The 18,201-nt window shown below is 42.2% G+C and overlaps 1 protein-coding gene across 1 annotated transcript in view; it reads right to left on the bottom strand.

The window, feature by feature from the left end:
* LOC120045840 (Kv channel-interacting protein 2-like) overlaps positions 1 to 17,426 on the bottom strand; it is a 39,908-nt gene extending 22,482 nt beyond the window's left edge. The window contains exon 1 of the mRNA XM_038990774.1: positions 17,321 to 17,426. Coding sequence (XP_038846702.1) covers positions 17,321 to 17,426 — 106 coding nt within the window. The remainder of the gene's footprint in view (positions 1 to 17,320) is intronic.
* Between the last annotated feature and the right edge of the window lie 775 nt (positions 17,427 to 18,201).

Raw genomic sequence — 18,201 nt, 5'->3', positions numbered from 1 at the left:
TGTCATAAAGAGTTTATTTTTAAAGATTTTTTTAAATATTGTGTGCATATCCTTGTATTTTTAATTTGTGTGACCGTCCTTGTCTATTAGTTTATCAGTGTTTTGTTACTTTTCATGTTTTGTTTTTTTGTGGACCCCAGGAAGAGTACCTGTTGCTTCGGCAAAAGCTGATAAAAAAACGAATAATAAACAAATAAAGGCTAATAAGGCTGGTGGAACTGTTTATAGAGGGTTCTGGGAAGAACCCTTCAAAGATGAAAGGGTTCTTGGTAAAACCGTTTATAGAGGGTTCTGGGAAGAACCCTTTAAAGGTGAAAGGGTTCTTGGTAAAATCGTTTATAGAGGGTTCTAGGCATAACCCTTCATATAGGTTTCGAGATAAACAACATTTACAGAGGGTTCTATGAAGAACCCTACATAGAGGTTTCCCTATGGGGACAAACTGAAGAACCCTATATGGTTCTACCTTCTTTTCTAATCAGCCAAACTGTGTGTTAGTTATGATGAGGAATACTTTGCCTGCGGCCAGACAGTTGAAACACCTCCAGATGTAGACTTCTACCTTTGGAATTATCCCTCTGAAAAGATAATAAGCTAATTAAAGTATCTAGCTGTATATGTGTTTCTATGTGTGGGTGTGTGTGTGTGTGTGTGTGTGTGTGTGTGTGTGTGTGTGTGTGTGTGTGTGTGTGTGTGTGTGTGTGTGTGTGTGTGTGTGTGTGTATGTGTGTCTGTGCGTGTGTGCACGCGTGTGTGTGTGTGTGTGTATACTGTAGGTAAGTGAAAGAGGGGGGCATTGACAAATGGCGCTCAAAATTGGGTAACATGTTTCCAATTACTGTAAGTAAATGAAAGGGGAGATCATTTGCATAGATCATTAGCTTAGGGGAGTTTTTTTTAAATAGGGATCTGAAACAAAAATGGATTAATTACAATAACTATGCCCTTTTGGCATGAACTACAACAACGGACAAATCTGACTACAAAGTAGGAAAAATCTTCACTGTATTCAGAACAGAAGCATGTGCGCGCACACACATGCACTGAACTGGCAGCATTGAACGATCTGCTTTGAGGATGTTGTCTTTTTAGTCACATTATCAAAGTTTTGTTGAAGCCTCCTTTCTAAGCCAAAATACAGCATTACCTTTACCTTTTTCTGCTCAAATTGTGTTATTCTTGCTCATTGGTAACTCATTTTAATAATGCATAATAAACTAGTCATTACAGTCATTATAAATTCATGATTGGAATTCACTAACATTCCTCCAGAGGGCAGTGTTGTATAAATCAAACAGCATTATCATTAGCATTTGTATTCAACAGTGATTTGTCTGTCTAAATTCTACCTCCTTTCTTTCTTCCTGCCAGCCTGCCTGCCTGCCTCCTCTCCCTTTCTGTAATTGTCCTTCATTCAGATTGTGACTGCGCAGACAAACAGTGGGAAGGTAATGAAGGATTATTGGCTATAAAAAGACATGCACGCACACACGCACACAGCACAGAACTTCACAGTATGGCATCCGGTTCTTACTGAAACGATTTATACATAAATATTATGTGGGTGTTAATGGTTATGATTATGATTATCATCAACATCATAACCAAACAAACCCCTGGAAGCATTATCAGCACAAGAACTGTTCGTCGGGAGTTTATGAAATGGGTTTCCATGACCGAGCAGCCTAAGCCTAAGATCACCATTCGCAATGACAAACGTCGGCTGGAGTGGTGTAAAGCTCGCCACCATTGGACTCTGGAGCAGTGGAAACGCGTTTTCTGGAGTGATGAATCACACTACACCATCTGGCAGTCAGACGAATGAATCTGGGTTTGGCGGATGCCAGGAGAACCCTACCTGCCCCAATTTCTAGTGCCAACTGTAAAGTTTGGTGGAGGAGGAATAAGGGTCTGAGGCTGTATTTCATGTTTTGGGGTAGGCCCCTTAGTTCCAGTGAAGGGAAATCTTAACGCTACACCATACAATGACATTCTACACGATTCTGTGCTTCCAACTTTGTGGCAACAGGCCCTTTCCTGTTTCAGCATGTCAATGCCCCCGTGCACAAAGCGGGGTCTATACAGAAATGGTTTGTCGAGATCGGTGCGGAAGTACTTGACTGGCCTGCACAGAGCCCTGACCTGAACCCCATCGAACACTTTTGGGATGAATTGGAACGCCGACTGTGAGCCAGGCCTAGTAGCCCAACATCAGTGCCCGACCTCACTAATGCTATTGTGACTGAATAGAAGCAAGTTGTTGTGGCAATGTTCCAACATCTAGTGGAAAGCCTTCCCAGAAGAGTGGAGTCGGTTTAGCAGCAAAGGGTGGACCAACTCCATATTAATGCCCATTATTTTGGAATGAGATGTTCCGCGAGCAGTTTTCCACATACTTAGTGTATTTTGTCTTGCCCATTCACCATCTGAATGGCACACAAACACAATCCATGTGTCAATTGTCTCAAGGCTTAAAAATCGTTCTTTAACCTGTCTCCTGCCCTTCATCTACACTGATTGAAGTGGATTTAACACGTGACATCAATAAGGGATCATAGCTTTCACCTGTAATTCACCTGGTCAGTCTATGTCATCGAAAGAACAGGTGTTCTTACTGTTTTGTATACTCAGTGTATAGCGGTGTTACATAAAAATCAGCAGTAACTAAGATCAAATCAAATCAAACTTTATTTGTCACATGCGCTGAGTGTAGACCTTGCCGTGAAATACTTACTTACAAGCCCTTTACCAACAGTGGAGTTTAAGAAGAGTTAAGAAAATATTTACCAAGTAAACTAATAAAAAAAAAGTAAAAAAAAAAAAGTAACACAATAACATAACAATAACGAGGCTATATACAGGGGTACCGGTACCGAGTCAGTGTGCGGAGGTAGAGGTTAGTTGAGGTAATTTGGACATGTAGGTAGGGGTGAAGTGACCATGCATAGATAATAAACAGCGAGTACCAGCAGTGTAGAAAACAAATGAAAGGGGGGGTCAATGTAATAGTCCGGTGGCCATTTGATTAAATGTTCAGCAGTCTTATGGCTTGAGGGTAGAAGCTGTTAAGGAGCCTTTTGGTCCTGGACTTGGCGCTCCGGTACCGCTTGCCGTGCAGTAGCAGAGAAAACAGTCTATGACTTGGATGACTGGAGTCTCTGACAATTTTATGGGTTTTCCTCTGAAACCGCCTATTATATAGGTCCTGGATGGCAGGAAGCTTGGCCCCAGTGATGTACTGGGCCGTATGCACTACGCTCTGTAGTGCCTTGCGGTCAGATGCCGAGCAATTACCAAACCAGGTGGTGACTGGTTAGGATGCTCTTGATGGTGCAGCTGTAGAACTTTTTGAGGATCTAGGGACCCGTGCAACTCAGTCTCCTGAGGGGGAAAAGGTTTTGTCGTGCCCTCTTCATGATGGCTCTTCATGTCTGGTGTGTTTGAACCATGATAGCCAGCTGGTGATGTGGACACCAAGGAACTTGTATCTCTTGACCCGCTTCACTACAACCCCGTTGATGTCAATGGGGGCCTGTTCGGCCTGCCTTTTCCTGTAGTCCACGATCAGCTCCTTAGTGTGCAGTGTGATTGAGATTGCGTCATCTGTGGATCTGTTGGGGCAGTATGCGAATTGGAGTGGGTCTAGGGTATCTGGGATGCTGTTGATGTGAGCCATGACCAGCCTTTCAAAGCACTTCATGGCTACCGACGTGAGTGCTATGGGGCGGTAATCATTTAGGCAGGTTACCTTTGCTTCCTTGGGCACAGGGACTATGGTGGTCTACTTGAAACATGTAGGTATTACAGACTCGTTCAGGGAGAGGTTGAAAATGTCAGTGAAGACACTTGCCAGTTGGTCCGCGCATGCTTTGAGTACACGTCCTGGTAATCCGTCTGGCCCTGCAGCTTTGTGAATGTTGACCTGTTTAAAGATCTTGCTCACATCGGCTACCGAGAGAGTTATCACACAGTCATCCAGAACAGCTGGTGCTCTCGTGCATGCTTCAGTGTTGCTTGCCTCGAAGCGAGCATAAAAAGCATTTAGCTCGTCTGGTAGGCTCTCGTCACTGTGCAGCTCGTGTCTGGGTTTCCCTTTGTAGTCCGTAATAGTTTTCAAGCCCTGCCACATCCAACGAGTGTCAGAGCCAGTGCAGTAGGATTCAATCTTAATCCTGTATTGACGCTTTGCTTGTTTGATGGTTCATCTGAGGGCATAGCAGGATTTCTAATAAGTGTCCGGATTAGTGTCCTGCTCCTTGAAAGCTGCAGCTCTAGCCTTTGGCTCGATGGGGATGTTGCCTGTAATCCATGGCTTCTGGTTGGGATATGTACATACGGTCACTGTGGGGACGACGTTGTCGATGCACTTATTGATGAAGCCAATGACTGAAGTGGTATACTCCTCAATGCCATTGGATGAATCCCGGAACATATTCCAGTCTGTGCTAGCAAAACATTCCTGTAGTGTAGCATCTGCATCATCTGACCACTTCCGTATTGAGCGAGTCACTGGTACTTCCTGCTTTAGTTTTTGCTTGTAAGCAGGAATCAGGAGGATATAATTATGGTCAGATTTGCCAAATGGAGGGCAGGGGAGAGCATTGTATGCATCTCTGTGTGTGGAGTAAAGGTGGTCTAGAGATTTTTTCCCTCTGGTTGCACATGTGACATGCTGGTAAAAATGTGGTAAAACTGATTTAAGTTTGCCTGCTTTAAAGTCCTCGGCCACTTTGAGCACCGCTTCTGGATGAGCCTTTTCTTGTTTGCTTATGGCCTTACAGAGTTTGTTGCGTGCGGTCTTAGTGCCCGCATCTGTCTGTGGTGGTAAATAGACGGCTACAAATAATATAGATGAGATCTCTCTTGGTAGATAGTGTGGTCTACAGCTTATCATAAGGTACTCTACCTCAGCCAAGCAATACCTCGAGACTTCTTTAATATTAGACATCGCGCACCAGCTGTTTTCAGATACAAAAATATAGCTAAAGTTGAATCATTGAAATTGTAAAAGAAATAGCACCATTGCATTGATTGGTATACCGTGTTGGTGGTGACTTTGACAGACTGAGCAGTAGCCTACTGGAAGAAAGTGAAGAAAACCACTCAGTGGGGTAGTGTCGTGGAAATTAAGACCAGGGAGACCTGAAGTTAATCTTAAATGAATCATTCTATTTATTAACAGCAAGCTGGAGAGGTCACAGTCGAACTTAAATGCATAAAGTACCGGTCTGAAGTGAGCTCCACCGGGGCAGTCCTGTTAGTTCTCTTATGAGGCGTGCTTACACAGACAAGTTATTTTTGCATAATTTAGCTTATTCATAAGGAATTCATCATTAACGTTTGGTTCATACATGCGACTGACCAATTCCTCACAAGGCTTCTTCTCTCCAAGCTGAGACCTTGAAACTGAGATATCCCTTTTGTTCTCAAAACAAGGTTCTGAGTGTACTGCCAAATTGTAGATACTGATAGGGAGGATTCCTCCCAGGCACGATCAATCAGTCACTTGCATTAACCCAGTCAAATTGGTTATTAGAGACGCACAAACATAACATTTTCCTTCACAGTAGCTAGCTACTATAATGCATCTATCTGGCTGTGATGTGTTAATCTGATCCCTTCCAGAATGTCAACAAAATTACAAGATGTCTATACACTTTTATTCCAATAGAGTGTGCATGTCCTTCCATATATAACAGCATGCATCAGTATCATGAAAGGTAATAGGTAATTGACCTAATGGTAAATGCTAACTTTGAAATATGGTCATGTCTAGCATTTGACATTTATGTTTCCATCATTCCCCGCCCCTGGTATGGTGAAAAGCTGAGGGATGGGCCTGGAGAAATGTAATACCGCTCTCAAATTCATAGACAGATGCAAGGACTGACCATTCATGATATCAAAATTATAGTTTTAACCATGTTGTGAGGCTACATAGTGTTTGTTTATATTTTCCTTGTTTAGTAAAACAAGCTTGTATTTTGGGTTCTGATCGGGTATGACAGTTGAACTAAAGCTCATGAGGCTTTTACAAGTATATTCTTCAAGAATCAATGAATACGTATAATTAAGTTTAAAAAAATTATGTTACAACTGCTGATTGCCCCTTTAAACTTTGCATATTGGAAAAACTACCCATCAATGCCAATTGGAGGCTACCCCACTGTAAGAAGAGGTCAACTGCCTGTCTCTGCCACCTCAGAAAACGCAGTGCCTTGCCCACACAAAGGTAGTGACAAGGGAGAGGGAGGCAAAAGCACCAGTCAAGATCCAGGGAGGAAACTGCTGGCAGACCATGCCAGGGCTGCCCACAGCAGAGAACAAAGAAACATAGGCCTATCTTAAAATGCCACTTTATATAATGTTTACATACCCTACATTACTCATCTCATATGTATATACTGTACTCTATATACCATCCACTGCATCTTGCCTATGCCGTTCTATACCATCACTCATTCATATATTTTTTAATGTACATATTCTTATTCATTCCTTTACACTTGTGTGTATATAAGGTCGCTGTTGTGAAATTGTTAGGTTAGATTACTCGTTGGATATCACTGCATTGTCGGAACCAGAAGCACAAGCATTTCGTTACACTCGCATTAACATCTGCTAACCATGTGTATGTGACAAATAACATTGGATTTGATTTGATTTGAACACTTATCTCTCAACTCCTACTCTATAAAAAGGCATATTATGCAATAAAATGTAGCCTAAGCTATGATATTGGATAGCCTATTAGTATGAAGTATCTATTTTCATAGTGTTTATGATGGAAAGTAAAAATTGTTATCAAATGATTAATAGGCATCAGGTGCCTGTAATGGTGTTCTGTAATGTCCGTATTTATGCTGTTTCAGAGTTTGACGAGGGCGGCATTTTCCGTGCTAAACTGACCAAGACGCACCTCCAACAACACATAACACCTCACATTATTCTGCCCAAAAACAATGATAACTTCTCTCACCCAGTGGCGTAGGGGCTATTTAGGTGAGCGCTGATGCTGCCCCATGATAGGCAGTGCCCACTTTGCCAAAGGCAGGGGTGCAAAATATTTAGCTCCACCAAAACTCCAACAAATTAATTTAACTTTATGTTGCCTACGGTAGAATGAGTAGTAGCCTGTGTTTTTGGTCTCCATAGACAGGTGACCAATTGTATTACAATGTCATGAGACAGACACTTTTTAAATCATTAAGATATTAACGAGGAGAGAGAGTGCAAGATAGAGGCAGTCACAATGCCCAAGCGATAGGCAACTAAAGAGCACCATGCATGGCGCAGGTCTAGTAAGAGACCTGCGATTTTGCAAAAGGCCTGAATGTGTACAAGCAAGCACATACATGAATTATGTACACACACACACACACACACACACACACACACACACACACACACACACACACACACACACACACACACACACACACACACACACACACACACACACACACTCCCCTGGACAGGACCAATGATACTCCATATCTGAATTATGTTACTTGGCAACTTCCTACACCACTCTGAACAGACTCTGCCAGCCTCACAACTTCCTACACCACTCTGAATAGAATCTGCCAGGCTCACAATCTTCCTCAAAGTACAAATGAGCAATACATACACTTTTGCCAACTGACATTCAAGGAGTGGGGAGAGGAGGAAGGGAAGAGGGGTGGAGGAGTAATGAATGAGAGGTCCTTTGGCTGTGTGCCCGAGATGAGGTAAAAAGTAGAGATAAATAAAATGAGAGAGAGAATGGGAGAGACAGAGAGAAAGAGGAAGGAGGGAGAGAGGTGGAAAGAGTGAGACGAATAGAACGTCCTCTCAGAGTAATAAGTTATCAAAAGGATTGAAGATCAGCTCACTCAGTATGTGTGTGTGTGTAGGTGATGTGTAAGTGTGTGTGTGTGTGTGTGTGTGTGTGTGTTATCGTGGTCCTCCAGCCCCCAGTCAGTGCAACAGTGCATCAATACGACCTGTTCTCTTATTCACTGACATAATTACAGTAAAGGTTGCCACACAGGCAACACACACAAGTCTCTGTCCAAATCCGTCTGATCAGCATGAAGTAGTTAGGGGCTAAATGTTGATTTGGAAAGGGAGATCACACAAGGCATTATACCTCTACTTGATCTGACTTAAATTATTGAGATCGAAAACTTGTCTATAAAGGTGGTAATTGGGATCATATACAGTGTGCTGGCCTTTCTGTTCTTTTTATGTATACTTTATTAGCACAGCACCTAAGATTTTGTGTGTATAACCACACGGTTGTTTTATAGAGATGTAGGATCTTAATTTGATCCCTCTTTTGTTGCTGAGAATTTTCCTGCATCTCAGGAGATGTAGATGAGCTTCATGATTGACATAAATTCACTGGAAACACGCAATAACACATGGTTATATTAACAAGATTGCACGTTCATGCAGCCAAATTTTGGCCAGCTAATAGCCTAACCACCGATGAAGCAACATTATGGACTAAACGTTAAAATCCTTTTGCTGCAGAATTTTTTTACTGCGCCAATATTGGTCAAATTAAGATCTTACATCTGTACCTCTTCTCTCCAATATACACTGAGTGTATCAAACATTAGGAACAACTTCCTAATATTGAGTTGCACCCCCTTTTGACCTCAGAACCTTGTCAGGGCATGGATTCTACAAGGTGTCGGAAACGTTCGACAGAGATGCTGGCCCATGTTGATGCCAATGCTTCCCACAGTTAGGTCAAGTTGGCTGGATGTCCTTTGGGTGGTGGACCATTCTTGATACACACGGGAAACTGTTGAGTGTGAAAAGCCCAGCAGTGTTGCAGTTACTGACACACTCAAAGCGGTGCGTCTGGCATCTACTACCATACCCCGTTCAAAGGCCCTTCAACTTTTTGTCTTGCACATTCACCCCCGGAATCCCTGAATGGCACACATCTCAATTGTCTCAATGCTAAAAAATCCTTATTTAACCTGTCTCCTCCCCTTCATTTACAAGTCATGAAGTGGATTTAACAGGTGACATCAATAAGGGATCATATCTTTCACCTAGATTCACCTGGTTAGGTCATCGAAAGAGCATGTGTTCCTAATGTTTTGTGCACTCAGTGTACCTACAGTGCATTTCGGAAAGTATTCAGACCCCTCACTTTTTCCACATTTTGTTACGTAACAGCTTTATTCTAAAATGGATTAAAGAAAATAAATGTGCTCATCAATCAACACACAATACCCAATAATGACAAAGTAAAAACAGGTTTTTAGAAATTTTTGCAAATGTATAACAAACCAGCAGAAATACCTTATTTACATAAATATTTAGAACCTTTGCTATGAGACTCGAAATTGAGCTCAGGTGCATCCTGTTTCCATTGATCATCCTTGAGATTTGTCTACAACTTGATTGGAGTCCACCTGTATACATTCAATTGATTGGACATGATTTGAAAAGGCACACACCTGTCTGTATAAGGTCCCACAGTTGACACTGCATGACAGAGCAAAAACCAAGCCACTAGGTCGAAGGAATCGTCCATAGAGCTCCGAGACAGGATTGTGTCGAAGCACAGACCTGGTGAAGGGTACCAAAACTTTTCTGCAGCATTGAAGGTCCCCAAGAACCCAGTCACTTCCATCACTCTTAAATGGAACAAGTTTGGAACAACCAAGGTCAGGGAGGTGACCAAGAACCCGATGGTCACTGACAAAGCTTCAGAGATCCTCTTTCGAGATGGGAGAAACTTCCAGAAGGACAACTATCTCTGTAGCACTCTACCAATCAGGCCTTTATGGTAGAGTGGCTAGACAGAAAACACTTCTCAGTAAAAGGCACATGAAAGCCCGCTTAGAGTTGGCCAAAAGGCACTGAAAGGAGTCTCAGACCATGAGAAACAAGATTCTCTGGTCTGATGAAACCTGAATGCCAAGTGTCACATCTGGAGGAAACCTGGCACCATCCCTACGGTGAAGCATGGTCGTGGCAGCATCATGCCAACATGTGGAGATGTTTTTCAGCGGCACGGACTGGGATCGAGGGAAATATGAACGAAACCCTGCTCCAGAGCACTCAGACCTCAGACTGGGGTGAAAGTTCATTTTCCAATAGGACAATGACCCTAGGGACACAGCTAAGACAACAAAGGGACAAGTCTTTGAATGTCCTTGAGTGGCTCAGCCAGAGCCCGGACTTGAACCCGAACATCTCTGGAGAGACCTGAAAATAGCTGTGCAACGATGCTCCCCATTCAACCTGACAGAGCTTAGGAGGATCTGCAGAGAAGAATGGGAGAAACTCCCCAAATACAGGTGTGCCAAGCTTGTAGTGTCATACCCAAGAAGACTCAGAGGCTGTATTCGCTGCCAACGGTGTTTCAACAAAGTACTAAGTAAAGAGTCTGAATACCTACATTACCGGTCAAAAGTTTTAGAACATCTACTCATTCAAGGGTTTTTCTTTATTTTTTTACTATTTTCTACATTGTAGAATAAATATAACAAATGATAATCACACTAAGCCTAAACCAGATGGGATGGCGTATCGCTGCAGAATGCTGTGGTAGCCATGCTGGTTAACTGTGCCTTGAACTCTAAATAAATCACAGACAGTGTCACCAGCAAAGCACCCCCACACCATAACACCTCCTCCTCCATGCTCTATGGTGGGAAAAACACATGCGGAGATCATCCGTTCACTCACACCGCATCTCACAAAGACACGGCGGTTGGAACCAAAAATGTCCAATTTGGACTCCAGACCAAAGGACACATTTCCACCGGTCTAATGTCCATTGCTTGTGTTTCGTGGCTCGTGACCCAAGTCTCTTTTTCTTATTGGTGTCCTTTAGTAGTGGATTCTTTGCAGCAATTCAACCATGAAGGTCTGATTCACACAGTCTCCTCTCAACAGCTGATGTTAAGATGTGTCTGTTTCTTGAACTCTGTGAAGCATTTATTTGGGGTACAATATCTGTGACTGGTAACTCTAATGAATGTATCCTCTGCAGCAGAGGTAACTGGGTCTTCCCTTCCTGTGGCGGTCCTCATGAGAGACAGTTTCATCATAGCGCTTGACTGTTGTTGCACAACTTCTTTGGGACTGGGGGGCAGAACTGAGTAGCTTGGATGAATAAGGTGGCCAGAGTAAATTGCCTGCTACTCAGGCCCAGAAGCTAGAATATGCATATAATTAGTAGATTTGGATAGAAAACACTCTGAAGTTTCTAAAACTGTTTGAAAGATGTATGTGAGTATAACAGAACTCATATGGAAGGCAACAACCTGAGAAAAAATACAACCAGGAAGTGGGAAATCTGAGGTTTGTAGTTTTTCAAGTCATTGCCTATCCAATATACAGTGTCTATGGGCTCATATTGCACTTCCTAAGGCTTCCAATAGATGTCAACAGTCTTTAGAACCTTGTTTCAGGCTTCTACTGTGAAGGAGAAGCGAATAAGAGCTGTTTGAGTTAGGGATCTGGCAGAATGCCATGAGCTCAGTCAGGCGAGCGGCCGTGAGAGTTAGCTGCGTTCCTTTTTATTTCTAAAGACAAAGGAATTGTCCGGTTGAAACATTATTGAAGATTTATGATAAAAACATCCTAAAGATTGATTCTATACATCGTTTGACATGTTTCTACGAACTGTATTATAACTTTTTAGACTTTTCGTCTGAACTAAGTGATCGCGCATTGAGCATTTGGATTACTGGGCTAAACGCACAAACAAAAAGGAGTTATTTGGACATAAATGATGGACTTTATCGAACAAAACAAACATTTATTGTGGAACTTGGATTCCTGGGAGTGCATTCCGATGAAGATCATCAAAGGTAAGTGAATATTTATAACGCAATTTCTGAGTTTTGTGACACCTCTCCTTCTTTGGATAATGGCTTTATGTTTTTCTGTGACTTGGCGCTGACCAAACATAATCGCAAGGTGAGCTTTCGCCGTAAAGCCTTTTTGAAATCTGACACAGCGGTTGCATTAAGGAGAAGTTTATCTTTAATTGTGTGTTTAACACTTGTATCTTTTATCAATGTTTATGATGAGTATTTCTGTAATTTGATGTGGCTCTCTACACTTTCACCGGATGTTTGTTTGAGACAATGCATTTCTGAACATAACACACCAATTTCAAATGAGGTTTTTGCACATAAAGATGAACTTTATTGAACAAAACACACATTTATTGTCTAACATGGAGTCCTGGGAGTGCCATCCAGTGAAGATCATCAAAGGTTTGTGATTCATTTTAACGCTATTTCTGAGTTTTGTGACACCTCTCCTTCTTTGGATAATGGCTGTATGTTTTTCTGTGACTTGGCGCTGATCTAACATAATCGCAAGGTGTGCTTTCGCCGTAAAGCCTATTTGAAATCAGACACTGTGGCTGGATTAACAAGACGTTTATCTTTAAAATGGTGTATAATACTTGTATGTTTGAGGAATTTTAATTATGAGATTTCTGTTGTTTTGAATTTGGCACCCTGCAATTTCACTGGCTGTTGTTGAGGTGGGACGCTTTAAGTTTAAGAAACTTTCAAAGTTCTTGAAATGTTCCGGATTGCCTGACCTTCATGTCTTAAAGTAATGATAGACTGTAGTTTCTCTTTGCTTATTTTGAGCTGTTCTTGCCATAATATGGTCTTGGTATTTTACCAAATAAGGCTATCTTATGTATACCATTCCTATACCAAGGAAAGAAATTCCACAAATGAACTTTTAATAAGGCACACCTGTTAATTGAAATGCATTCCAGGTGACTACCTCATGAAGCTGGTTGAGAGAATTATAAGAGTGTGCAAAGCTGTCAACAAGGCAAAGGGTGGCTATTTGGTTACTACATGATTCCATATGTGTTATTTCATAGTTTTGATGTCTTCACTATTAATCTACGGTTCAGAAAATAGTAAAAATAAAGAAAACCCTTGGAGGAGTAGGTGTTCTAAAACTTTTGACTGTATGTATGTAAATGTGATATTTGTATTTTTTTTAAATAAAATTTAAAAAAATTTAAACCTGTTTTTGCTTTGTCATTATGGGGTATTGTGTGTAGATTGATAAGACAGATTTTTTTTTATTTGACAATAATGCTGTAACGTAACAACGTGAAAAAAGTCAAGGGGTCTGAATACTTTTCGAATGCACTGTACATGTATAAATAACAGCATTTTTCCTTCTCTCTCTGATATACCTTTTTATACTAAAGACCTATACTAATTTGCATTGTTAAGGCAATTGATCAGAACCCCATGTAATGTAATGCAAAAGAGACTAAACAAAAGAGACCTTTTCTATCCCTATGGAATAGACAGCTGTAAATGCACCTCAGACTCCCCAATTTTGTAATTTTTACATTTTTGTTTTTTAATTGAACCTTTATTTAATGCTAGGGCTAGGGTCCTTTTTTCCCGCAATTTCCGCCTGACTGACGTGCCCAAAGTAAACTGCATGTTGCTCAGGCCCTGAAGCCAGGATATGCATATAATTGGTACCATTGCAAAGAAAACACTTTGAAGGATGTAGACATTTTTAAATAATGTATGAGACTATAACACAATAGATATGGTAGGAGAAAATCCAAAGAAAAACCAACCGGAAACTTTTTTGTTTTGAGAGCCCATGCTCTTACAATGGAAAGTATAGGGAAATAATGAAATCCCTATACTCCCAGAGTGCAAATTAGAGGAAGCTGGTGGGAGAAGCTATAGGAGGACAGGCTTATTGTAATGGCTGGAATGCAATAGATGGAACGGAGTTAAACGTGGTTTTGATATATTTGATAACATTCCATTAGTCCATTTCAGCCATTACAATAAGCCCGTCCTCCTATAGCTCCTCCCATCAGCCTCCACTGGTGAAAGAACCTTGGCGTGACCCTGAACAACACCCTGTTGTTCTTTGCAAACATAAAAGTAGTCACTCGCTCCTGCAGGTTTATGCTCAACAACATCTGTAGAGTACAACCTTTCCTCACACAGGAAGTGGCACAGTTCCTAATCCAGGCACTTGTCTAGACTACTCCAACTCTCCATTGGCTGGGCTCCCCGCTTGTGCCATCAAACCCCTGCAACATCCAGAACGCCGTAGCTCGCCTGGTGTTCAACTTTCCTAAGTTCTCTCATGTCTCCCCGCTCCTCTGCACACTCCACTGGCTTCCAGTTGAAGCTTGCATCATCTTCAAGACCCTGGTGCTTGCCTACAGAGCAGCAAGGGGAACTGCACCTCCTTACCTTCAGGCTATGCTCAAACCCTACATCCCAACCCGAGCACTCCGTTGCACCACCTCTGGTCTCTTGGCCCTTCCAATCCTACGGGAACGGCAGCTCCCGCTCAGCCCAGTCCAAGCTCTTCTCTGTCCTGGCACCCCAATGGTTTAACAAGCTTCCACCTAAGGTCAGGACAGCAGAGTCCCTGCCCACCATTCGAAAATGTCTGAAACCCTACCTCTTTGAAGAGTATCTTAACTCTCACGGTGCAACCAAATTAACATACTGTATCTTTCAAATTCTGTGCACTTTATTTCATAATTTACTTAACAATGGTTTTGCTTGCTTTAACAATTGTGTTACATAAGGAACTGGCTCAAGTGGGCAGGGAAACAAAAGGTGAATAGGCACAGAAGCTTAACATCGCAAGGCTTCCGGGGAAGCTTGCCAAACAGACCAAGCCTGTTTAAGGTTTGAGAAGTCAATGAGAGAAGTGAAACATTCTTCCTTAGTTTTTATTTTGCTTGACATCTAAAGACACAACCTAGATTTCAGCCACTGTCTTAAGTAGTTGAACATGTGATTACTCCAACCTCATGAAATTGATCAAAAAAACGACTTTATATTATTATTATTATTATTATCTAACCTTTATTTAACTAGGCAAGTCAGTTAAGAACAAATTCTCATTTACAATGACGGCCTACCAAAAGGCCACGTCCTCCTACGGGGACGGGGGCTGTGATTAAAAATAAAAATAACATTTAAATAAAAATATAGGACATAACACACATCATGAAGATGATGGCTGACGTTTTACATACTCCTGATCAATTGTGCTATTTTGTTAGTTTTTTGCAACTTATTTTGAAACGTATTTGTACATAATGTTGCTGCTACCGTCTCTTACGACTGAAAATAACTTCTGGACATCAGAACAGCGATTACGCACCATGAACTGGAAGAAGCTTTTTCCTTTAACGAGTCAGACGAGAAGGATATACTGCTCTCCCAGGAACAGGCCCAAATCAACACATCATGGTAGCAACACAATATGACAACAACATGGTAGCAACACAACATGGCAGCAGAACAACATGGTAGCAGCACAAAACATGGTACAAACATTATTGGGCACAGACAACAGCACAAAGGGCAAGAAGGGAGAGACAACAATGCATCACGCAATGCAGCCACAACTGTCAGTAAGAGTGTCCATGATTGAGTCTGTGAATGAAGAAATTGAGATAAAACTGTCCAGTTTGAGTGTTTGTTGCAGCTCGTTCCAGTCGCTAGGGATGTGTGTGCTTTGGGACCCAGGGATGTGTGTGCTTTGGGGACCTTTAACAGAATGTGACTGGCAGGACAGGTGCTGTATGTGGAGGATGAGGGCTGCAGTAGATATCTCAGATTGGGGGGAGTGAGGCCTAAGAGGTTTTTATAAATAAGCATCAACTAGTGCGTCTTGCGATGAGTATACAGAGATGACCAGTTTACAGAAGAGTATAGAGTGCAGTGATGTGTCCTATAAGGAGCATTGGTGGCAAATCTGATGACCGAATGGTAATGAACATCGAGCCCGCTCGGGAGCACCCTTACCTGTCGATCTATAAATTACGTCTCCGTAATCTAGCATGGGTAGGATGGTCATCTGAATCAGGGTTAGTTTGGCAGCTGGGGTGAAAGAGGAGCGATTACGATAGAGTAAACCAAGTCTAGATTTAACTTTAGCCTGCAGCTTTGATATGTGCTGAGAGAAGGACAGTGTACCATCTAGCCATACTCCCAAGTACTAGCATGAGGTGACTACTTCAAACTCTAAACCCTCAGAGGTTGTAATCACACCTGTGGGCAGAGGGGCATTCTTCTTACCAAACCACATTACCTTTGTTTTGGAGGTGTTCAGGACAAGGTTAAGGGCAGAGCAAGCTTGTTGGACACTAAGACATTTTTGTTGTAGAGCATATTTTTGTTTTTTTGTTGTATCATCTGCATATAAATGGATGAGAGCTTCCTACTGCCTGAGCTATGTTGTTGATGTAAATTGAGAAGAGTTTGGGGCCTAGGATCGAGCCTTGCAGTACACCCTTGGTGACAGGCAGTGGCTGAGACAGCAGATGTTCTGACATTATACACTGCACTCTTTGAGAGAGGTAGTTAGCAAACCAGGCCAAAGACCCCTCAGAGACACCAATACTTCTTAGCCGGCCCACAAGAATGGAATGGTCTACCGTATCAAAAGCTTTGGCCAAGTCAATAAAAACAGCAGCACAACATTGCTTAGAATCAAGGGCAATAGTGACATCATTGAGGACCTTGAAGGTTGCAGTGACACATCCACAACCTTAGCGGAAACCAGATTGCATAGCATAGAGAATACTATAGATATCAAGAAAGCCAATCAGTTGTTTATTGACAAGTTTTCCCAACACTTGATAAACAGGGCAAAATAGAAATGTGCCTATAACAGTTAGAAAAGTGAAGGAGTGCTTTGATTTGATGGCCTGCATATACGCAGTTTGGCACGAGATGACCCTTATACCGATGACGTGTTTCTGCTCATGAGCTTAGCTAGCCAACGTCGCTTACAAGTGTGATCAGGGATTTCAATTGGAGAAGCAGTTTCTGCCTATCTTCATAATGTACTTTCTTTGTTTCTATTATATTTTACAGCATATTTTATGCAGCAATTTAGCAACAAACTGAAAATAGCTGTTATTTTGATAGGGTCATTAAAGAGAAAATATTAGTGTGCCATTCATCTTCATGACAAATTAATTGATGTTTTCTGTATGTTCTCTCTTAATCTTTCAATTTCTCTTTCAGTCTGTCAAACCTGACCTGCAGAAATGACGTTGATTCTAGCTGAACTTGTTCTGATTCTTTTTGTGGGGGCTCAAACCAACATGTGGGCTTAAGCCAAAATGGTAGCCAAATAGCCCAAAATGCCAAGTTCTCTGTAGTAGCCACTCAAGGTTAATATCTAGACTTTGCAACATTTTATACTGATAATAAAGTGTAAGTAAATTTAAATAAAAACAAATTGTATAGAATTTGATGAAATAATAATAATACACTCACCCCTCCCCCCACACACACCCCGTCATTACCTTCCTCTCGTACAACTTCGAAGAGTCCAAACTGCTCCAGGACTTTGACGAACAGTCCCATCACCACCAGGACGGCTATCATCTCCAGCCCATCCAGACTCAACATCCTGGGGACACGATCTCATCAAACCAGGCCCAGCCAAACCCAGTCCCTTGTGCCGGATTACACCTATATCCTTTGCCTTTTTCCCCAAACAGAGCAGTACATCTGCCTGTACCAACAGAACTAAGCTGGGCCAACCAGATTCAAGGTGGGTACACCCAAGTGGTCACCAAGTATCCACAAAAAAGTCCCGCTATCCCATAATCTCCTGCGGCAACAGTTGAGAGAGCTGGTTGGATTTCTCTGATCCCTCCTCCAGAACCCGTCCTCTCCTCAGCGCTCGCTCCCCGCTCTCCCCATCCTGGGATCAGATGGCCCCTCTGCCCCCCCCCCCTCCCCCTGGAGCTAGAAATAGGTGTCCAATCAGCCCCAATAATGTATCAGTCCTGCACTACCATCAGGTAAAAATTCCCCCTTCCTCCTCCAACATCACAGGGAAAGAGTGAAACTCTTCTCCTCTACTCGCTTCCCTTCTTCTTTTCCTTTCTGCTCTTTCCTGTCCTCCACCCCCTGTTTGAGTAAAATAATCCGGGGAAGAGTGCTGTCTGCTAGTCCTTTAGCTGTGTGTGTGTGTGAAGGAGAGATGACTGAGTGAGGTAGATGAGGGAGACAGCGGGAGGGAGAGAGAGTGAAGGGGAGGCAGGAGAGTAAGAGAGAGAGAGACAGGGAGGAGAGGGAGGTATGCCCAGTAATATTACTTTCATTGATTTGCCAAATGTAGTTTCCAAGGTAACTGGCCGAAAATGTTTGGAAGAACCAAACTCGACAACATGCATGA

Source organism: Salvelinus namaycush, chromosome 4, assembly GCF_016432855.1.
Source record: "Salvelinus namaycush isolate Seneca chromosome 4, SaNama_1.0, whole genome shotgun sequence".
Taxonomy (NCBI): domain Eukaryota; kingdom Metazoa; phylum Chordata; class Actinopteri; order Salmoniformes; family Salmonidae; genus Salvelinus; species Salvelinus namaycush.
Note: the sequence above shows the minus strand (reverse complement) of the source record. Positions and strands in the feature narration are given on the sequence as shown.